General features: G+C 46.3%; 1 protein-coding gene across 1 annotated transcript in view; it reads right to left on the bottom strand.

Annotated features, from left to right (window-relative positions):
- Positions 1 to 24,537, bottom strand: part of SSH3 (slingshot protein phosphatase 3) — a 99,146-nt gene that overhangs the window by 33,138 nt on the left and 41,471 nt on the right. The window contains exons 5-8 of the mRNA XM_040321013.1: positions 16,770 to 16,841; positions 16,625 to 16,690; positions 15,300 to 15,488; positions 2,297 to 2,378 (exon numbers count right to left, since the gene is read on the bottom strand). Of these exons, the coding sequence (XP_040176947.1) occupies positions 2,297 to 2,378; positions 15,300 to 15,488; positions 16,625 to 16,690; positions 16,770 to 16,841 (409 nt within the window). The remainder of the gene's footprint in view (positions 1 to 2,296; positions 2,379 to 15,299; positions 15,489 to 16,624; positions 16,691 to 16,769; positions 16,842 to 24,537) is intronic.

Here is a 24,537-nt window from a genome sequence, read left to right as displayed (position 1 = left end):
TGGAGTGCTCAGGTAAGGCCAAGGTAAAGAAGGCTGAAACCCGACCACCCAACAAGACACACAAGTTAAAATGTCAAGACTGGGCGAAGAAATATCTAAAGACGGATCTTTCTAAGGTTTTATGGGCTGATGAGATGAGTCACTATTGACAGACCAGATGGATGGGCTTGTGACTTGATCAGTAACAGGCACAGAACTCCACTTCAACACAAGGTGAAAGTGGGGTACTGGTATGGGCTGTTATGATTAGGAATGAGTTAGTTGGACCTTCGGGTTGAAGATGGACTCAAAATCAACTCCCAAACCTACTGCCAGTTTTTAGAAGACACTTTCTTCAACCAATGGTACAGAAAAAAAAAAAAAAAAAAAGTATTCATCTTTGAAGAAGACCAGGATATGTATGCAGGACCATGCTCCATAGCATGCATCGAAGTTCTATACTGCGTAGCTAGCCAATAAAGGCCTAAAGATAAATGACATGGCCCCAACCCCCCCCCTTCCTCACCTGACCTAAACCCTATTGAGAATTTGTGGGCTCTTCTTAACCACTTGACAACCGGCCCATTGCCAAAGTACGTCCTGTTTTTAAAGATGGATATCTCGGTAACAGCAGCAGCTGCTGCCACAACCGAGGTATCCGAAGGAGGCGGTCCCGATCGCCTCCTTCGCCGGCGGAGGCGATCGGGACCGTTCGGCTGCTGACTGGGGACGAGACTGAAGGAAAAATCTCCTTTGCCCATCCCCATAGCTCTGCTAAGGGGAAGTGACGTCAAAACGTCAGTCCCGCCCAGCCTCTTAAAGCAACATTTTTTTTTTTGTCATTTGAAAAAATGACATTTTCACATTTTTTTTTTTTTTTTTTTGCATTTAAGCCTAAATATGAGAACCGAGGTCTTTTTGACCCCAGATCTCATATTTAAGAGGACCTGTCATGCTTTTTTCTATTACAAGGGATGTTTACATTCCTTGTAATAGGAATAAAAGTGATAATTTTTTTTTTTATTATTTCAGTGTAAAAAATTATAAAAAGGAATAAAAATAAATAAGAAAACAAAAAATTTTTTTTTTTTAAAAACGCCCCGTCGAGCTCGGCCACAGAAGCGAACGCATACGCGAGTAGCGCCCGCATATGAAAACGGTGTTCAAACCACACAAGTGAGGTATCGCCGCGATCGTTAGAGCGAGAGCAATAATTCTAGCCCTAGACCTCCTCTGTCACTCAAAAAATGCAACCTGCAGAATTTTTTAAACGTCGCCTATCGAGATTTTTAAGGGTAAAAGTTTGACGCCATGCCACGAGCGGGCGCAATTTTTTACCGTGTCATGTTGGGTATCATTGTACTCGGTTTAACATTATCTTTCACAATATTTAAAAAATTTGGGCAAAAATTATTGTTGTCTTATTTTTTAATTAAAAAAAGTGATTTTTTCCCAAAAAAAAGGTGCGCTTGTAAGACCGCTGCGCAAATACGGTGTGACAAAAAGAATTGCAATGACTGCCATTTTATTCCCTAGGATGTCTGCTAAAAAAAAATATATATAATGTTTGGGGGTTCTGATTAATTTTCTATCAAAAAAAATGTGATTTTTACATGAAGGAGAGAAGTGCCAAAATAGGCCTGGTGGTCAAGTGGTTAAACAGGAGATTTACGGGGAAGGAAAACAGTACACCTTCCTGAACAATGTCTGGGAGGCTGTGGTTGCTGCTGCATAAAAAGTTGATTGTCAACAGATCAAGACACTGACAGACTCCATGAATGGAAGGCTTGCGACTGTTGTTGAAAAGAAGGGGTGGCTATATTGGTCACAAATTAAAAAAAAAATTATGTCAGAAATGTTTGAGTTTAATATTCTCACTTTGACTGATAAAAATAAACAAGCGAGATGGGAACATTTTAGTTTTTCAATTAGCTGCATAATTCTGCACACAAATAGTTGCCCAATAATTGTGCACACATAGATATTCTACTGAGAAAGCCAAAAACCTCACCTTTTACTTTCTTAAATATTCAGGTTTGAGATTTATTAATATTAATGTTTATTAAGATTTTGGATTGACCGAGAGCACTGTAGTTGTTCAATAATGAAATTATTCCTTAAAAATACAACTTGCCTAATGATTGTGCACGCAGTGTAAACGTGTCCATTTGTCAGCTTATCATTAAAAAAACACAACAGGGTATTAATTAAAACAAATGTAAAAAAAAAATGAAAAGTAAAGTTTACATATGCAAATTAGGCATAAAGTTATTGTAGAAGCGTAAATGTGCCTTCCTTTGTATCTTCGTCCACTCACCTGCTTAGACGTTATATTCTCAAGGTCGCTTTCCCGCAAGATGTCTCGCAGCTTTTTCCGGATGATCTTCTCAGTCTCCCCACTGAAATTAAACACAAATATAGATCTGAGACCACATATAGCTAAAAAACAAACAAACATACATACATACATACATACACAGAGTGCAGAGTGCATCTCTATTAAACTGCTGAAACTTGGGACCCGACTTGTGAGAACCCCCCCCCCCCCCCCCCCCAAGTCACATGACATGTAGTCAATGAGAGCGGTCTTTATTAGCACTACTGAAGTCGCTCAGACTTTAGAAAAGGTTCCTGTACTACTTCAAGGCGACTTCTATCAGACTTGTGCCTCAAAGTATTACTCAAGTCGCCATAAAGTCTCCTGGCAAAGTCTCACCGTAAGTCGCAGTAGTGTGAACCCAGCCTTAAAGGGGTTGCAAAGTCAGAAGTTTTTTTTATCTTAATGCATTGTACACATTAAAATAAAAAGCCTTCTGTGTGCAGCAGCCCCCCCAATACTTACCTGAGGGTCCATCATTGCCCATGAGTGTCTCAGCCGTCCAAGTTCCTTCCCAATTGGCAGAGACACAGCAGCGGCGCCATTGGCTGCCGCTGCTGTCAAAGTCAGCTAGCCAATCAGAAGAGAAATGGGGTGGGACTGAATGGACAGAGGGAGCTGTGACTCGGCTCGGGTGCCCTCAAAAGCAAGCTGCTTGCTGTGAGGGCACTGAACAGGAGGGAGGGGCTAGGAGCACAGAAGAGGGACCCAGTAAGACGAGGAGAGCAGGCAAGCATAACCTTTTTTTTTTCCCTATAAAAATAACAAACAAGAGACTTTACAATCACTTTAACCACTTAACAGGACCCCTTCGTGAAGGACCCCTTCACGCCGATATATGTCAGCAGAAGGGCACGGCTGGGCACGTCGCCTTTAAGAGCCCAGCTGTGGGCCACGAGCGCTCCGCCGCCCTCGCAACCTGGTCCTGTGCTCCGTGACCGCGCCCACGGGACCCGATCGCCACCGGGGGCCGGCAATCGGGTCACAGAGCTGAAGAATGGGGAGAGGTAATTGTAAACAAACGTTTCCTTGTTCTTCCTAGTGTGACTGCCACTGATCATCTGTTCCCTGTCATAGGGAATGACGATCAGTGACGTCACACACCAAGCCACGCCCCCCACACAGTAGTAATTACTCCCTAGGAAACACTTAAACCCTTCGAGGCCCCCTACAGGTTAACCCCTTCACTGCCAGTGTAATTTTCACAGTAATCAGTGCATTTTTATAGCACTGGTCGCTGTAAAAACAACAGTGGCCCCAAAATAGTGTCAAAAGTGTCCGATGTGTCCGCTATAATGTCGCAGTCACGATAAAAATCGCTGATCGCCGCCATTACTAGTAAAAAAATAATTATTAATAAAAATGCCATAAAACTATTCCCTATTTTGTAGACGCTATAACTTTTGCGCAAACCAATCAATAAACGCTTATTGCAAAATTTTTTTAACAAAAATATGTAGATGAATAAGTATCGGCCTAAACTGTGGAAAAAATAATGTTTTTTTATATATTTTGGGGGATATTTATTATAGCAAAAAGTAAAAAATATTGATTTTTTTTCAAAATTGACGCTCTATTTTTGTTTATAGTGCAAAAAATAAAAGCCGCAGAGGTGATCAAATACCACCAAAAGAAAGCTCTATTTGTGGGAAAAAAAGGACGCCAATTTTGTTTGGGAGCCACGTCACACGACCGCGCAATTGTCAGTTAAAGCGACGCAGTGCCGAATCGCAAAAAGGGGCAAGGTCCTTAACCACTTAAGGACCGCCTCCTGCACATTTATGTTGGCAGAATGGCACGTATGGTTACAGGTACGTGCTGTGCTATTATCTTGCCGTTGGCCGTGGGCGCGCACCCGCGACCCGGTCCGAAGCTCCATGACCCGATCGCCGATGGAGTCCCGCGATCGGTCACCGGAGCTGAAGAACGGGAAGAGCTGTGTGTAAACACGGCTTCCCCGTTCTTCACTGTGGCGGCGTCATCGATTGTGTCCCCCTATAAAAGGGATCACACGATCGATGATGTCACACCTACAGCCACACCCCCCTACAGTTGTAAACACACATGAGGTCACACATAACCCCATCAGCGCCCCCTGTGGTTAACTCCCAAACTGCAATTGTCATTTTCACAGTAAACAATGCATTTTAAATGCATTTTTTGCTGTGAAAATGACAATGGTCCCAAAAATATGTCAAAATTGTCCGAAGTGTCCGCCATAATGTCGCAGTCACGAAAAAAAAAAAAAAAAAAAACGCTGATCGCCGCCATAAGTAGTAGAAAAAAAATAATTAATAAAAATGCAATAAAACTATCTCCTATTTTGTAAACGCTATAAATTTTGCACAAACCAGCCGATAAACGCTTACTGCAATTTTTTTTACCAAAAATATGTAGAAGAATACGTATCGGCCTAAACTGAGGAAAAAAAAGTTTTTTTTATATATATTTTTGGGGGATATTTATTATAGCAAAAAAGTAAAAAATATCAAAAAAAAAAATTCAAAATCGTCGCTCTATTTTTGTTTATAGCGCAAAAAATAAAAACCGCAGAGGTAGTCAAATACCACCAAAAGAAAGCTCTATTTGTGGGGAAAAAAAGAACACCAATTTTGTTTGGGAGCCATGTCGCACGACCGCGCAATTGTCTGTTAAACCGACGCAGTGCCAAATCGCAAAAACGGGCCTGGTCCTTTAGCTATAAAATGGTCCGGGGCTTAAGTGGTTAATCTTACCATACGACTTACAAACTGATTGACACCAATCCTGGGGGTTATAATTGTGGCTTCAGACACCAATCCTGGGGGTTATCATTGTGGCTACAGACACCAATCCTGGGGGTTATCATTGTGGCTACAAACACCAATCCTGGGGGTTATAATTGTGGCTACAGACACCAATCCTGGGGGTTATAATTGTGGCTACAGACACCAATCCTGGGGGTTATCATTGTGGCTACAGACACCAATCCTGGGGGTTATAATTGTGGCTTCAGACACCAATCCTGGGGGTTATAATTGTGGCTACAGACACCAATCCTGGGGGTTATAATTGTGGCTACAGACACCAATCCTGGGGGTTATAATTGTGGCTTCAGACACCAATCCTGGGGGTTATAATTGTGGCTACAGACACCAATCCTGGGGGTTATAATTGTGGCTACAGACACCAATCCTGGGGGTTATAATTGTGGCTACAGACACCAATCCTGGGGGTTATAATTGTGGCTTCAGACACCAATCCTGGGGGTTATCATTGTGGCTTCAGACACCAATCCTGGGGGTTATCATTGTGGCTGCAGACACCAATCCTGGGGGTTATCATTGTGGCTTCAGACACCAATCCTGGGGGTTATCATTGTGGCTACAGACACCAATCCTGGGGGTTATCATTGTGGCTACAGACACCAATCCTGAGGGTTATCATTGTGGCTACAGACACCAATGCTGGGGGTTATCATTGTGGCTACAGACACCAATCCTGGGGGTTATCATTGTGGCTACAGACACCAATGCTGGGGGTTATCATTGTGGCTACAGACACCAATCCTGGGGGTTATCATTGTGGCTACAGACACCAATCCTGGGGGTTATCATTGTGGCTACAGACACCAATCCTGGGGGTTATCATTGTGGCTACAGACACCAATCCTGGGGGTTATCATTGTGGCTTCAGAAACCAATCCTGGGGGTTATAATTGTGGCTACAGACACCAATCCTGGGGGTTATAATTGTGGCTACAGACACCAATCCTGGGGGTTATAATTGTGGCTACAGACACCAATCCTGGGGGTTATCATTGTGGCTGCAGACACCAATCCTGGGGGTTATCATTATGGCTGCAGACACCAATCCTGGGGGTTATCATTGTGGCTACAGACACCAATCCTGGGGGTTATCATTGTGGCTTCAGACACCAATCCTGGGGGTTATCATTGTGGCTACAGACACCAATCCTGGGGGTTATCATTGTGGCTACAGACACCAATGCTGGGGGTTATCATTGTGGCTACAGACACCAATCCTGGGGGTTATCATTGTGGCTACAGATACCAATCCTGGGGGTTATCATTGTGGCTTCAGACACCAATCCTGGGGGTTATAATTGTGGCTACAGACACCAATCCTGGGGGTTATCATTGTGGCTACAGACACCAATCCTGGGGGTTATCATTGTGGCTACAGACACCAATCCTGGGGGTTATCATTGTGGCTTCAGAAACCAATCCTGGGGGTTATAATTGTGGCTACAGACACCAATCCTGGGGGTTATAATTGTGGCTACAGACACCAATCCTGGGGGTTATAATTGTGGCTACAGACACCAATCCTGGGGGTTATCATTGTGGCTTCAGACACCAATCCTGGGGGTTATCATTGTGGCTTCAGAAACCAATCCTGGGGGTTATAATTGTGGCTACAGACACCAATCCTGGGGGTTATAATTGTGGCTACAGACACCAATCCTGGGGGTTATAATTGTGGCTACAGACACCAATGCTGGGGGTTATCATTGTGGCTGCAGACACCAATCCTGGGGGTTATCATTGTGGCTGCAGACACCAATCCTGGGGGTTATAATTGTGGCTACAGACACCAATCCTGGGGGTTATAATTGTGGCTACAGACACCAATCCTGGGGGTTATAATTGTGGCTACAGACACCAGTCCTGGGGGTTATAATTGTGGCTACAGACACCAATCCTGGGGGTTATAATTGTGGCTACAGACACCAATCCTGGGGGTTATAATTGTGGCTACAGACACCAATCCTGGGGGTTATAATTGTGGCTACAGACACCAATCCTGGGGGTTATCATTGTGGCTGCAGACACCAATCCTGGGGGTTATCATTGTGGCTGCAGACACCAATCCTGGGGGTTATCATTGTGGCTTCAGACACCAATCCTGGGGGTTATCATTGTGGCTACAGACACCAATCCTGGGGGTTATCATTGTGGCTTCAGAAACCAATCCTGGGGGTTATAATTGTGGCTACAGACACCAATCCTGGGGGTTATCATTGTGGCTGCAGACACCAATCCTGGGGGTTATCATTGTGGCTGCAGACACCAATCCTGGGGGTTATCATTGTGGCTACAGACACCAATCCTGGGGGTTATCATTGTGGCTTCAGACACCAATCCTGGTGGTTTGAATTGCAGCCTCTGATACCAATACTATGAATTATAATTGCAGCAACGGATACCATATCCAAGAGTTATAACTGCACACACTGACACCAACACTGGGGGTTATTATTAGAGCCACTGACACCAATGCCAAGTGTTTTATTTGGGCTACTGAAAACAATGACAAAGTTTATTTTGTCCCACTTTCTCCTCAATGTGTATTGTGGTAAACTGCAAAAATGTAGCAGGACCAACATTTTTGGATGTTTGACGATTTTGCATACGCTGCCGAACAAACTGATTTTTCCGGGCCTGTAGACTTCACCTTACACATGAGCCGTGTGTGGGGAACTGTGTCAAGTGCTTTTGTAAAGTCCAAGTATACCACGTCCACATCCACTCTTTTGCCTACGTTTTTGCTTACTACCTCATTAAAAAATAAAACAAAATAAATAAATTTGATTTGTTTGACAACTTCAGTCTTTCGTGAATCCATGCGGTCGATAGCTGTAAAAATACTGTTTTCAGGCAAACTTCGGTATTTAGGGCTTCTTTCAGGAATCAAGGGCCCTTTCACACGGATGGCTGTTTTGCTGCAGTTAAAAGCATGCAAAATGTTTTGTGAAATTTAAGGCTCCAGGCACTGCGATTAGCTGCATTTGTACATTGCGATTACATGCGGCCGCGTTTAGCTGCGGTAGTCATTCCCATAGCAACCCTTTTAACCACTTAAGGACCGGACCAATATGCTGCTACATGACCCAAGGGGTTTTTTACAATTCGGCACTGCGTCGCTTTAACAGACAATTGCGCGGTCGTGCGACGTGGCTCCCAAACAAAATTGGCGTCCTTTTTTCCCCACAAATAGAGCTTTCTTTTGGTGGTATTTGATCACCTCTGCGGTTTTTATTTTTTGCGCTATAAACAAAAATAGAGCGACAATTTTGAAAAAAATGCAATATTTTTTACTTTTTGCTATAATAAATATCCCCCAAAAACATATATATAAAAAAAAAAATTCCCTCAATTTAGGCCAATACGTATTCTTCTACCTATTTTTGGTAAAAAAAAAAAAAAATCGCAATAAGCGTTTATCGATTGGTTTGCGCAAAATTTATAGCGTTTACAAAATAGGGGATAGTTTTATTGCATTTTTATTAATTTTTTTTTTTTTTTTTACTACTAATGGCGGCGATCATCGATTTTTTTCGTGACTGCGACATTATGGCGGACAATTTTGACACATTTTTGGGACCATTGTCATTTTCACAGAAAAAATAGGATTTTTTGTACTCACCGTAAAATCCTTTTCTCTGAAGTCCATGGACGGACACAGCTCCTTAAATCTTGACAAGTGGGTTATGTTCCCTGTTTACAGGAGAGGACTAGGCAGAAACATGTTAAATAGTTAAATACATGTTACATTAACAGAGTTGAACAGCCCCGCCCAGGGGGCGGTCCCTCCAGACATAACCCTCCTCACTGCAGCATGCAGCCTCAGTTCGTAACAAGCAGTACAAACCTAAAAAGGAGGGGTGGGAGCTGTGTCCGTCCATGGACTTCAGAGAAAAGGATTTTACGGTGAGTACAAAAAATCCTATTTTCTCTTATCGTCCATGGACGGACACAGCTCCTTAAATCTTGACAAGTGGGACGTCCCCAAGCAGTGTCAAAAAACGAGGGGTGGGAAATATATCAGTAAAAACAATTTTTAACTTCACCCCAAAACAAGCAGAGCTCCTCAACGGAGGAGGTGCAACTTTAAACAGCCGCCGGCAAAAACTAGCGGCTGAAAAAAACATCATAAGATGCACTCACAGCAACCATGTAAATTCTGGAAAAAGCGTGAACGGACGAGCAAATCGCCGCCTCGCACACCTGTGAGACCGACGCATGATGTCGAAAAAAAAAAAAAAAAAAAAACCCAGGAAGCACCAATTGCCCTGGTCGAAAGTGCCGTGACCGGAAAGGGGGGCCCGCCCCTTAGGAGCATAGGCATGTATGACGGCCTGCCTGATCCACCGAGAAATGGTGGTCGACGAGACCGCCAGGCCCTTTTGTGGACCAGACACCGACACAAAAGAGAGTCAGAAGCTCCGAAATGGAGCTGTAGTAGGCTGGTATACCCGCAAAGCGCGTACCACGCCTAAAAGTATGAAAGGCCGAAACCTCCTTCGGAAGAAGGGAAGGTCGCGGGCGCACCATCACCTAATCCTTATGGGGGATCAAGCATGGCGGCTTGCAAGACAAGACCGCCAACTCAGAAACCCCTCTAACAGAGGTAAAGGCCACTAAAGGGGCCCCCTTCTGAGATAGTGTCAAGAGAAAATCTCTCTGATGTTTCCAAAAGGAAGGTTCCTGAAGAACCGAGAGCACCAGAGTCAAAACTCATGGGGGAAGAGATGGGCCAAGAGGGGAAAGTATATGACAAACCCCTTGCACACAAAAAAAGGGGACCCACCAGGGAACGGGCCGCAAAAAGGCCACTAAAAGAACACAGCCAAGGCTGAAATCTGCCCCCAAACGGTGCTTTAAGCAATTTTTAGATCCAATCCAAGCTTTAAAAACAGCAGGACCCTGGACACCGAGAGTACGCCCGTGGACGTCACTCCATCCCTTCGCACCAAGAGAGGTGCGACGGTAGATCCTCCGGAAGAAGACTACGGTGCCCTGTTGAGATGACCGAGTCAGACAGACCCTGGTCACCTAAAGTCTGGCTTCCAATAACCATGTTGAGCAAGTCAGTGACTGTACAACAGGAGGAAGTATGGGACCTTGAGACAGGAACCTCCTGCCCTGGCAATCGCCAGGGTGCCTCCGCTACCAGGCGCCCGATATCAGCGTACCAAGGACACCGAGGTCAATCTGGAGCGATTAGAACCTTCGGGATCTCCTCAGCATCCACTCTGTGGAGCGGCCGAGGAAGCAACTACCATGGAGGAATGGCAAAAAATCACCGATACAGACAACACAGGGCCACCAGCGCGACTGACGCGTCTGTACAAGATCACTAGACCTGGCCACTAACTTTGACACCCTTGCGGCAGAGACAAGCTGCCAGGAGATCCATGCCATGTGAGGCTCACCTCCTGCAAGGGAGCCGAAACACCCCAAGCACAAAGACCAGTCGCCCTGGTCCAGCATCTGGCGACTCCAGTAGTCCACCTGCCGGCATACCTGATGGTAGACTGAAGCCACGGCCGTGGCGTTGTCCGGCTGAAACCAGATCGGTCGACCACAAGGAGAAGCATAGCCTGATCGCCTAAAATAGTAGGACAATGAAAAGTAGACAGCACCTGGTATTCCCAGGCGGTCTCCCACCAGGCCCGACCCTGGGTAGCTACCGTGACCAGACACATTCAAGGAGGTGTGGTCATAGGTCCACGCAAGTCCAGCGACTCAGGGCCGACTGGACCCCCCAGTTTTGTGAACCTCCAGGTTCACAACCCGTGAGCTGGCATCCGTCGTAAACACCGACCACTGGAAGGAAGGAACAACTTCCCGGACCGAAGAGTCGGGAATCTCTGTCACCAACTCAGAGAGACTCTGACTAGGTGGCGCACAGGAATCTAATGATTTCAGAGACAAGAGATTTTTACCACCTGGACAGTAGTTCCCCTGGAAAACCAGGGTGTGGAACTGGGCATACAGTACCACCTTGAAGGAGGCTACCCACAGACCCCGAACCAGCAGGCGCCCGGAGAGAAGACCGATTGCGTGATGCCAATACCTTCACCGCAGACTGAAGAGTCTGCAATTTCTCCAGGGGAAGAAGGACCTTTGCCACTGAGGAGTCTGGATCAACACTAGATACTCCAATGCTGAGTCGGAACCTAGCATGCCCATGATTTGAACCCTGGGTCGCACACATGGAGGGCAGGCTTGCTGCCACTGAGCTACACTTTCTGGCCTAAACGTTTAACATCCACCCGAATCTTCGGAGGGTCTGAATGGGAATAACCCATCCACTAGGTCGGAGAGCTGCTCTCAGAAGAAAGTCGTCCAAGTAGCCAATGAGGCAAAGCCTCGCTGTCCCAACAAAATTCAAATAAGTGCGAGCTCCTAGCTGAAAACCCATGGTGCTGACGCCAGATCAAAAGGGAGGGCCACAGGCTGACAGAGACCCTTCTCTCATCACGAAGCACAGAAAAAAACACTGTGACATGTGCAAAACGGGACATGCATGTATGCATCCCTGATGTCCGAGGACGTCAGGACATCCCCCGGATGAAGCGCAGCTACCACCGAACAAATGGATTCCATGCGGAACTACCCGGCGCTCACAAAGGTATTTAGGGCCTGAGGCCCATAGAAAACCCCAAAACTCTCGTCCTGCAGGAAAGGTAAAATTACCTCGCAGCTTAGCAAATCCCACACTGCCCAAGGCAGACCGACGGGCCGGGAGAGGAAGACACAAGGACAGAACTTTGTTCTGTGGATAGGAGGAAACCCTATCTAGTACTCCGAAGAGACCACCTCGCAGACCCACTAGTCGGAGAGCAGGGAGGTTTCACTGAATTGTGAACCTGCAAGCCGCCCCTCCCACCTAGAGACAGGAAGGGAAGGCTATATACATTGGCAGGATTTGGGTGCCGGCGTGATCGGCTTATGCACCCAGGGACAGATTAGTCCCCCAGCTGGGCCTTTGACGGCCTGGGAGGGTTGCCCCTAAATAATACACACACATAGTGTGTATGTATATTATGTAGGTGTATGCACACATGTCTTTGGAGGAAACCGGAGTACCCGGAGGAAACCCACGAAGACACAGGGAGCGACAATGCAAGCTCCAGGCAGATTTGCGTCAGTGTGCGGATTCGAACCAATGACTCTTTTGCTGCCAAGTAATGGAGTTAAGCACTACACCACCGTGTGCATAAAACCATTCTGAAACAGACACCCTGGATAACAAGGCGCAGCATTCAATGAAGCATCACAGACCTATATGAGGCCCTGGACCAGCTGGTCCGCTAGGCTAATAACCTCAGGAGAGAGTCGGTGCTCCTCCACTGTCTGGTGCAAAATGCTCACTCTGTGAGTTGTATACAGCACTAGGGGTCAGGACTACTCCAGGATGGCCGCCGAGCGTTCAGAACGCGGCCACAGGAAAATGGCCGGCACAATGTAAGCTGCGCCATAGCGCGGCTACGACAAAATGGGCGCCAATGGGAGTTTTCAATGTAATTGAAAAACCTCCCAAAAAATGGCGCCAGCGTCGACTGAGACCCCAGTGTAGTGGCCACAATAGGCCCGCAAGCCAGACCCCAGCATGGTAAACATGGAACGGGTCAGTACTTCGGATCTTCTATCAGTCAGATCCATAAAAGCGGGGGTTCCCGCCCGGCGGTGAGGGACTACAAAAGCCCTCAGCGGCTTTTCTCATTCCGCATCTCAGAAATTATCAAAGAAGGGAAAAAACCTACACAGCGGTCTGATTTGTGTGATCCAAAAAAGACCGAGCCCTCGGCGGAAACCCAGCTGCACTATGCAGCTTAGGAGAGTCCCTTGCAGCAGTAAAAAGCGCACCCATAAATGCCTTATTCTGCCTTTTTTTTTTTTTTTTTTTTTAAACTAGGTACCTGGTCCATGGCTCCATAACAGAGCATTCCCCAGGGGATAACGGGGGAAGGGGGCACTCTTTTACCGCCCGCCCGCAGTCCACCCCCACCCTGGCACAAACTGTGTCCAGGACTAACAATAAAAACTCTGTGGGAATCCCAGGTGCTAACACCTGCTGCCACCACCAGCATGTGGGGGGAAGGACCCAGATACTGACTCCAATATTTACATAGTGTGTATTATAATATGCACACCTGTCCATACAAATAGACAAAAGCTCCTAGAGCCCTATTCAGGGCCTCTCACCCACTTGCTGCGCTGACCAGGGGTAACCAGGGGACTCCCTCAGGAGGAGACTGCACAGCGCTGCCTGTGAGGAAAAGAACCGTGAGGTAACTTTTGCAGGGACCTGTGTTTAAACAGGAAAAGCCTCATAGGGCTGTTTTATTTAAGGATAAGACACAGATACAGCATAAAAAGCAAAACCGTTACAGGTGTCACCAATCAGTCAGCGTCTGCTGAAGTATAATCATAAACATCTGTGCTCATCACAGGGCTTTTTACCTCACAGGAAAGCCCAATACAAAAAAGAAAAAACACAGGCCAGATAACACAGTCCCCTCAGGAAGGCCCCCTCCCCCCTGACAGCGGGAATGTTAGCAATGCAGCAAGGGAAAGGAGCAGGGAAGTAAGGGGAAGGGACCCCCGAACCCCAGGAATGCCCAGCAGTACCAACCCACCGAAGCAGGAGGGACTGTACTTACCGGTCCAAGCGAGGACTCGCTGACGCATTCCTGACAGAACTACAACCGAAATGGAGGTAGCTGTCGGCCCGGTCCACTGTGAGTGAGACAACACCACAGCCCAGTCATATGTGGACCTCGGAGCAAAGCTCACCGGCCACCCCAGGAGTCATGGGGTATGGCGTGGCAGACCAAGCCTCTTTGCAAAGGTGTGCCCACGCTTGCTGGTCGGACTGAGTAGACTACAAGGATCTATATTATCCAGCCTGTCTCTCAGCCGACAGTTGAAAGAAGATTCTTCAAGAAAAAGTAAAGTAAAATAAAATAAAATAAAATTTCTCCTCAGGGCGCTGGGCCCAAAGGGAGCCATACATCCTTCTCCTTTGCTAGGCAGAACGAAACTGAGGCTGCATGCTGCAGTGAGGAGGGTTATGTCTGGAGGGACCGCCCCCTGGGCGGGGCTGTTCAACTCTGTTAATGTAACATGTATTTAACATGTTTCTGCCTAGTCCTCTCCTGTAAACAGGGAACATAACCCACTTGTCAAGATTTAAGGAGCTGTGTCCGTCCATGGACGATAAGAGAAAAATGCATTTAAATTGCATTGTTTATTGTGAAAATGACAGTTGCAGTTTGGGAGTTAACCACAGGGGGCGCTGTAGGATTTAGTGTTCACCTAGTGTGTGTTTACAACTGTAGGGGGGTGTGGCTGTAGGACTGACGTCATCGATCGAGTCTCCCTATAAAAGGGATGACACGATCGATGCAGCGCCACAGTGAAGCTCCGGGGAGCGATCGCGACGGAGCGGCTATAAACGATAAGGCACGCCGTCGTCCCGGATCGCTCCCCGCGGGAATCCGACCGCCGCATGTAGCGGGGGGGGGGGGGGGTCCCGATCGGACCCCCGACCCGCGGAAAGGCAAGGACGTACCTGTACGCCAATGTGCCTGTACGTGCCATTCTGCCGACGTATATCTACATGCGGCGGTCGGGAAGCAGTCAATGATGTGCTTCCTGTTTTTTTTTTCTCACGCCGCTATCCACAGTTGACAAAAAAAAAAAGACTGCGATTACCTGCGGTTATGTGCATATAGCTGCACTACATCGCACCTGGACACATTCAATTCTATTTGTTCTATTCGCACCAAACCGCATGTAAGGAAATCGCAGGTAAACGCTGTGTGTGAATGGGGCCATAGGAAAGTTTTGTGTGCTTTTAGCTGCGGTAGAAAAATAGAAAATCCGCAGCCAAAAGCTCCATTCTATCCATCCGTGTGAAAGGGGCCTTAGAGGACTGACATTGGTGCAGAGTTTAGTGCTTGAACTCTGATCCCCCTAGTTTACATAAGATCTGGTGGCACTAAGCCACTGGTTAATCTGGTCACATGACCAGCTACCTTGGGAGCCCAGAGCTGTTCTTCCTGACAGACAGACGAGTAATACAGTTTTTTTTTTTGTTTTCTTTTTTTACTATATTCTTCTAATGATTTTTGTCAATTTTCTCTGACCTCTCTTGCGTTGTAGCATCTCTGCGGATAGACGTCAAGTCTGCTGTGGCCATCCAAGCGTGAATACAACCCTGGGGTGAATGACGGTGGTCCTGGTAATATGCCAGCCCAGAATGGATACTATTGCCTGGGATATAGTTATAGGACTCTGCAGCTTCGCAGGCTTTGTGGAGCGTCTGAAGAAGGGACCTGCAATCAAAAAAACGCATTAGAAGCAAGAGACTACAACATAAAAAACTCTATGCAAACCTTATACCCCCCCCCCTTCCTCCTTCCTCACAGGCTGTGATTGGTAGCTGCTGCTGTCTCTGAGCAAATGAGTAGGGAGAAAGCCCAGAGAGCAGCTGCTCTTGTGCACATCACTGGATCGAGATTGGGCTCAGGTAAGTAAAAAGGGGGGAGCTGAATGCAGAAAGGTATTTTTTTTTGTTTTTTACGGTAATGCAGTCAATGTATTAACCACTTCAATACCGGCCTATCGTCATATGACGTCCACAGATGGGATCTCCCATCCTGGGTGGACGTCATATGACGTCCTGGGCTTTGCCGGGGGATATCTGAATGATGCCTGCAGCTAGGGGCATCATTCAGATATCCATCTCTTCAGCCGGCGATCCTGCGCACCATAAGAACGATCATAGCGGCGGTTCCGCCGCTTGATCGTTCTTATAGGCGGCGGGAGGGGGACATAAACCCCCCCCCCGCCGCCATCCGGTGCTTCTCCGGGCTCTCCCGTGCCATCGGGGGCCCGGAGAACGAATCGTCCGGCGCAGGCAGGAAGCATAGAGATGACTGATGACCAGATGGTCACCAGTCATCTCTATGACTGTCGGAGGACCCAGGCGCGATGTGATGACGTCACGCCCGGGTACCCGTAAGTAAACAAAGCCGCGATTGCGGCTAGTGAGCAACACTGATGCAGGGACCGCTCTGTCTTTTCTCCGCTCTACCCAACAGTGTGTTCATCCGTTTCGCAGACGGAAGAAAAAATTGGATTTTCTTCCGTCCGCAAAATCTGAGCTTTGCGGAGGCGGGTGATTACGGGTGTCAGCGGATGTTCATCTGCTGACACCCGCAATCACATAGGGACCAATGTATGTCCCGTTTTAATCCGCAAACGGATGGATGAAAATGCATACATACGGTCCACACATGTGAAAGGGGCCTAAGACCTCCCACATCTTTTGTTTTAAAGGAGCTTTAAATTCTATTGACAAAGCCATCCACAGATTGTACTGTGACATGTGTGTCAGAACAGGCAATATACTGGACTACTATATTGGAAGAACTGCATAAATATTCAAGCAAACACAATTTTAACTTACCACATTGTTTGAACAGATATTGGCTTAAATGATCGGACATCCAACCCGAATGTAACGCTGAATCCACTAAAGAAACATTGAAAGTGATTAGATATGCATAGCCAAAAGTTACTGGCTGACAGATTTATGCATCAACAGAACTTACCCATCTCCATCTATGAAGACCTGTGTATTGCTCCATACTGGCACAACGTTGCCTATAGTGCAGCCTTTGGACCTATGACAGTGAGGAAAAGTTAGTTATCAGAATTTGTTAAAGAGACACAATTATAATCTGTAAAAAAAATAAAAATAATAATAATAATAAATATATATATATATATATATATATATATATATATATATATATATATATATATATATATATATAAATAATATTATTATTATTATTATTAGTGTAACTTTTGTAAAGTTTGTTCGAAAAAAGAAATAAGGGGAGCTGTGTGATGTGCTAAATTGCGCACCACACCGCCCTCCTGCTCCGGATAGCTGGCGGACAGGTTAACTCCTGCGGTTTTACGTGGCAGCTGTCGGTGTGAACGGGTCCTAATGCAGTAGAGCAAAGTACCTGAATTTGGCTTGGCATCGGCCTCTCGCAGCCCCTGCGCAGACAGGGGAAGGAACAAGCATCACATGAAGCCATTCAGTTTATGTGATGACATGGAGCATTCTGATAGGAGGATTGAGCGCACCAGTCTGCTGCTTCTCCTGCACTGCCCAATCACAGGCTGTGGGGCTCCTGCCCTGTCAGACAGGGCTGCACTGTGTGACAGAGCTGTGCAACTCCTAGCACTAGATCAGGGGTGTCAAACTCAATGTCATTGTGGGCCGCATCAGCATTATGATTGCCCTCAAAAGGGCCGGTTGTATCTGTAAGATTAGATGTCCAGCACATCCCCTCCCCTTTACATTAGAGGTCAAGAGCCCCCCACCATCAGAAGTTCAGTCCCCCACATCACAGTGCCCCCCCTTTCCTTATGCTGCTGCTGGGAAGAATCTGGATGCATTGCTTGAAAGCAGAAAGTAAGGGCCTGTAAGAGGACCAGAGGAGGGCTGGAGCTCTCCTGCAGCTGCAGGAGAGGTGCGAGGGCCACATGAAATGGCCTGGAGGGCCGAATTCGGCCCGCGGGCCTTGTGTTTGACACCTGTGCACTAGATGGACAGAAATACAAGAGATTATAAACATGTATTCCATATGTGTGTTCAGCTGCTTACCTTAAAGTGAAATCTCTGCCCATTTGCTTCCATCCCCTTGTCCGCTGCCACATTTGGCACCTTTTTGGGGAGGGGTACCTTGTTTTGACCAGGACATTTTAAAGGATATTTTTTATTTATTTTTTATGATGTCACAATATAGAGTATGAGAGTATGTGCCCAGTCTTACCACAAAGAGTTAATCCAGCTCTGAGCAATCCTCTTTTCTTTTTTCAGTGAGATAAACAGACAAACAGGAGAAAACGTTGGTCCGTTCTTCCCCCTTGCTGTGAGTGACAGGTTATTTACATATCTCATGCACTAGCCTGAGACAGGCATTATTTTTTAATTCCCACCCCCACTCCTTTTCTGAAGTCATGTGGTTACTTTTCTGGATTTTGACTGGATGTTAGTGATCATAGCAGAATTCAGTGTAAGGAATACACAGGAAAAAATGCATGTTGACAAGGGGAGTGTAGAGGTGGGTGGGGAGTCTACTGACATCACGATTCCACCCACAGAGCTCCAGACAACAGATCCACCCACAGGATCTGCAGTTTTTCAGTTCTCATAACAGACAGAGGGGAGACATTTGACAGGTAAGGATACATGCAGGCGGTGTGTATATCCTTATAGATCAGCACTATGGCCGTAGTTTAGAAAGGACGAGAGTGGCTTTACATCTACTTTAATCTATTTTGGCATAAGGCTGTAACATAACAAAAATATGGAAAAGGAAAAGTGAAGCGCTGTAAATACTTTCCGAATGCACTGTATAGCCACCAGCAGTGATCATTATATTCTGTGAGAGAGATCGAGAGAGAGAGAGAGAGAGAGAGAGAGATCGAGAGATCGAGAGAGAGAGAGATCGAGAGAGAGGGATCGAGAGAGAGAGATCGAGAGAGATCGAGAGAGAGGGATCGAGAGAGAGAGATCGAGAGAGATCGAGAGAGATCGAGAGAGATCGAGAGAGATCGAGAGAGAGATCGAGAGAGAGAGATCGAGAGAGATCGAGAGAGAGGGATCGAGAGAGAGAGATCGAGAGATCGAGAGAGAGAGAGATCGAGAGAGAGGGATCGAGAGAGAGAGATCGAGAGAGATCGAGAGAGAGGGATCGAGAGAGAGAGATCGAGAGAGATCGAGAGAGATCGAGAGAGATCGAGAGAGAGATCGAGAGAGAGATCGAGAGAGAGAGATCGAGAGAGAGATCGAGAGAGAGATCGAGAGATCGAGAGAGAGATCGAGAGAGAGATCGAGAGATCGAGAGAGAGAGAGAGAGAGAGAGAGAGAGATCGAGATCGAGATCGAGATCTCGAGAGAGAGAGAGAGAGATCTCGAGAGAGAGAGAGATCGAGAGAGATCGAGATCGAGAGATATCGAGATCGAGAGATATCGAGATCGAGAGAGAGAGAGAGATATCGAGAGAGAGAGAGAGAGAGATATCGAGAGAGAGAGAGAGAGAGAGAGAGAGAGAGATATCGAGAGAGAGAGAGAGAGAGATATCGAGAGATATCGAGAGAGAGAGAGATATCGAGAGAGAGAGAGATATCGAGAGAGAGAGATATCGAGAGAGAGAGAGAGATATCGAGAGAGAGAGAGAGATATCGAGAGATATCGAGAGAGAGAGATATCGAGAGAGAGAGAGATATCGAGAGAGAGAGAGAGAGAGAGAGAGAGAGATCGAGAGATATCGAGAGAGAGAGAGAGAGAGATATCGAGAGAGAGAGAGAGAGAGATATCGAGAGAGAGAGAGAGAGATATCGAGAGAGAGATCGAGAGATCGAGAGAGATCGAGAGAGATCGAGAGATCGATCGAGAGAGATCGATCGAGAGAGATCGATCGAGAGATCGATCGAGAGATCGATCGATCGCTCGAGAGATATCGAGAGAGAGAGAGAGAGATATCGAGAGAGAGAGAGAGAGATATCGAGAGAGAGATCGAGAGATCGAGAGAGATCGAGAGATCGAGAGAGATCGAGAGATCGATCGAGAGAGATCGATCGAGAGAGATCGATCGAGAGAGATCGATCGAGAGAGATCGATCGAGAGAGATCGATCGAGAGAGATCGAGAGATCGATCGAGAGATCGATCGATCGATCGAGAGAGATATCGAGAGAGAGAGAGAGAGAGAGAGAGAGAGATATCGAGAGAGAGAGAGAGAGAGAGAGAGAGAGATATCGAGAGAGAGAGAGAGAGAGAGAGAGAGATATCGAGAGAGAGAGAGAGAGAGAGAGATATCGAGAGAGAGAGAGAGAGAGATATCGAGAGATATCGAGAGAGAGAGAGATATCGAGAGATATCGAGAGAGAGAGAGATATCGAGAGAGAGAGAGAGAGAGAGAGAGAGAGAGAGAGAGAGATCGAGAGATATCGAGAGAGAGAGAGAGAGAGAGATATCGAGAGAGAGAGAGAGATATCGAGAGAGAGAGAGAGAGAGAGAGAGAGAGAGAGAGAGAGAGAGAGAGAGAGATCGAGAGAGATCGAGAGATATCGAGAGAGAGAGAGAGAGATATCGAGAGAGAGAGAGAGAGAGATATCGAGAGAGAGATCGAGAGATCGAGAGAGATCGAGAGAGATCGAGAGAGATCGAGAGAGATCGAGAGAGATCGAGAGATCGATCGAGAGAGATCGATCGAGAGAGATCGATCGAGAGAGATCGAGGGATCGATCGATCGATCGAGAGAGATCGAGAGATCGATCGATCGATCGAGAGAGATTGAGAGAGATCGAGAGAGAGATCGAGAGAGAGAGAGAGATCGAGAGAGAGAGAGAGAGATCGAGAGAGAGAGAGATCGAGAGAGAGAGAGATCGAGAGAGAGAGAGATCGAGAGAGATCGAGAGAGAGAGAGATCGAGAGAGATCGAGAGAGATCGAGAGAGAGAGAGAGATCGAGAGAGATCGAGAGATCGAGAGAGAGAGAGATCGAGAGAGAGAGAGATCGAGAGAGAGAGATAGAGAGAGATCGAGAGAGAGAGATCGAGAGATCGAGAGAGATCGAGAGATCGAGAGAGATCGAGAGAGAGAGAGAGAGATCGAGAGAGAGAGAGAGATCGAGAGAGAGAGAGATCGAGAGAGAGAGATAGAGAGAGATCGAGAGAGATAGAGAGATCGAGAGATCGAGAGAGAGAGATAGAGAGATCGAGAGATCGAGAGAGAGAGAGAGAGAGAGAGAGAGAGATCGAGAGAGAGATCGAGAGATCGAGAGATCGAGAGAGAGAGAGATCGAGAGAGAGATCGAGAGAGAGATCGAGAGAGATCCTCCCCTAGTTGATCAGCGCGGGGAACATTACAGATTTCATTTAAATAGCTGTGTGTTCCCCCCCCCGCCGCGCCTTCTCATGTATAGACACTCCCCGTTGTCTGGGCACTTTGATAGACCGATCACCCCTCCCAGGATTGGATGGGTCATCTGTCTATCAAAGTGCCCGGACAAGGGGGAGGGGCTATATATGACGAGGCACGGCGGGGGAACACACAGCTATTCAAATAAAAGCTGTAATGTTCCCCGCGCTGATCAACTAGATGGCGGCGGCGGCGGGGAGGGGGGTAGAAGGCTTGGCTTTCTCTTGGGGACACGGCTGCATATTTGTGGGGACACATTTATCGGTATCGGCGAGTACATGAAAAAAAGTATCAGTACTTGTACTCGGTCCTAAAAAATTGGTATCGGGACAACCCTACTCGCTATGCATTTTTTTTTTTTTTAAAGGAACACCCTATACATCCATCTTCTTATTCACATGTAAAACCACACAGCTACAGTCCCGGTGCTTCAATTAATGACCTAGAGCAGGTTGTTGGTACAAGAAGGGCTAGTTTGAGTATTTTTGAAACCGCTGATCTTGAGAGATTTTCCTGCATAAAAGTCCCCAGAATGTATTCAGAATTGTGCAAAACACAAAAAACATCAAGCAATCAGCAGTTCTCTGTATGTAAATGCCTTGATAATGGAAGTTCATAGCAGGATGGCCAGACTGGGTTAGGTGACTTTTGTAACTCAGACAACCACTATTTACAACTGTTGTGAGAATAAAAGTCTTAAAAGATTAAACTTCACTTCTGTTGAGAAAAAAAAAAAAAACAATCCCCTCTGGCTGATCAATGTGCAGAGCAGAGGCTAACAAACTTTGTTGCAGATTCTTATCTTTTGTTGCTCGGGAGAACATGCTGTTATGTCCTTTTAATACCGAATCTGAATGGGAGGGTCTGATTCATTATAATAAGCTGGTGCACTCTCAGTGTTCTGAAGAGAAACAGGGCAGGGCCTCTATCCCTTTAGAATTTTTTGACCTCTGGGGTTTAGCTCCCCAAAACTGAAATTCCTACTGCAGAGGGTGACAAAAATTTGACTTGTATCTTAGTGCAAACTTCTGGGCCAATCACAAGTAGGAAAAGACATTTCTCGGGACAATCTGTACACCAACTGTGGTCTCCAGGTTGCCATACTGCATTGGATTTTATAGAAAATTAGAGGCTGCAGATTGAAAAGGAAAGGTCATTTTTAATAACATAACATTTTTAACATGGCTTGTGGCTTGTGGTTTTGTTTTTTGTATATTTTTTTCCCACTAAAGTGGAGTTGTCCTTTAACCACTTAAGACCCGGACCAAAATGCAGGTAAAGGACCAGGCCCCTTTTTGCGATTCGGCACTACGTTGATTTAACTGACAATTGCGCGGTCGGGCGACGTGGCTACCAAACAAAATTGGCGTCCTTTTTTCCCCACAAATAGAGCTTTCTTTTGGTGGTATTTGATCACCTCTGCGGTTTTTATTTTTTGCGCTATAAACAAAAATAGAGCGACAATTTTGAAAAAAAATGCAATATTTTTTACTTTTTGCTATAATAAATATCCCCCAAAAATATATAAAAAACATTTTTTTCCCTCAGTTTAGGCCGATACATATTCTTCTACATATTTTTGGTAAAAAAAAAAATAAAAAAAATCGCAATAAGCGTTTATCGGTTGGTTTGCCCAAAATGTATAGCGTTTACAAAATAGGGGATAGTTTTATTGCATTTTTTTTTTTTTACTACCAATGGCAGCGATCTGTTTCATGACTGCGACATTATGGCGGACACTTCGGACAATTTTGACACATTTTTGGGACCATTGGCATTTTCACAGCAAAAAAATGCATTAAAAATGCATTGTTTACTGTGAAAATGACAATTGCAGTTTGGGAGTTAACCACAAGGGGGCGCTGAAGGGGTTAAGTGCGACCTCATTTGTGTTTCTAACTGTAGGGGGGTGTGGCTGTAGGTGTGACGTTATTGATTGTGTTTCCCTATAAAAGGGATGACACGATCGATGACGGCGCCACAGCGAAGAACAGGGAAGCTGTGTTTACACACGGCTCTCCCCGTTCTTCAGCTCCGGGGACCGATCGCGGCACTCCAGCGGCGATCAGGTCCGCGGGTCCCGCGGTCACGGAGCTTCGGACCGGGTCGCGGGGGGCGCGCCTGCGACCCACGGCTGGGCACTTAAAGAGGTCGTACATGTACGTGCTTGTGCCCAGCCGTGCCATTCTGCCGACGTATATGTGCAGGAGGCGGTCCTTAACCACTTGCCGACCGCTGCATGTATATGTACGTCCAAAGAATGGCACGTACAGGCAGATAGGCGTACATGTACGTCCCCGCCTTTCCGCGGGTCGGGGGTCTGATCGAGACCCCCCCCCACTACATGCGGCGGTCAGATACCCGCGGGGAGCGATCCGGGACGACGGCGCGGCTATTCGTTTATAGCCGCTCCGTCGCGATCGCTCCCCGGAGCTGAAGAACGGGGATGTAAACACGGCTTCCCCGTGCTTCACTGTGGCAGCGCATCGATCGAGTGATCCCTTTTATAGGGAGACTCGATCGATGACGTCAGTCCTACAGCCACACCCCCCTACAGTTGTAAACACACACTAGGTGAACACCAACTCCTACAGCGCCCCCTGTGGTTAACTCCCAAACTGCAACTGTAATTTTCACAATAAACAATGCATTTTAAATGCATTTTTTGCTGTGAAAATGACAATGGTCCCAAAAATGTGTCAAAATTGTCCGAAGGGTCCGCCATAATGTCGCAGTCATGAAAAAAATCGCTGATCGCCGCCAATAGTAGTAAAAAAATAATAAATTAATAAAAATGCAATAAAACTATCCCCTATTTTGTAAACGCTATAAATGTTGCGCAAACCAAATCGATAAACCCTTACTGCGATTTTTTTTACCAAAAATAGGTAGACGAATACGTATCGGCCTAAACTGAGGAAAAAAAAATCTTATATATGTTTTTGGGGGATATTTATTATAGCAAAAAGTAAAAAATATTGCATTTTTTTCAAAATTGACGCTCTATTTTTGTTTATAGCGCAAAAAATAAAAACCGCAGAGGTGATCAAATACCACCAAAAGAAAGCTCTATTTGTGGGGAAAAAAGGACGCCAATTTTGTTTGGGAGCCACGTCGCACGACCGCGCAATTGTCTGTTAAAGCGACGCAGTGCCTAATCGCAAAACCTGGCCTGGGCATTTAGCTGCCTAAAGGTCCGGGGCTTAAGTAGTTAAAAGCAAAATGGAAGGATGAAGTAAGTGAAGGAGGACTGCACTGAGGTAAAGAAAGCTATTTAGGAAAAACTAATTGTACCTTTACAACCCCTTTAATAAAGTTAAAGTAAAACATAGTAAACTTATCCTTTATGCCTGGTTAGCAATTCCCCTTAGCAGCAC

The sequence above is a fragment of the Rana temporaria genome, chromosome 8 (genome assembly GCF_905171775.1).
Source record: "Rana temporaria chromosome 8, aRanTem1.1, whole genome shotgun sequence".
NCBI lineage: Eukaryota > Metazoa > Chordata > Amphibia > Anura > Ranidae > Rana > Rana temporaria.
This window is presented reverse-complemented; position numbering and strand designations above follow the sequence as displayed.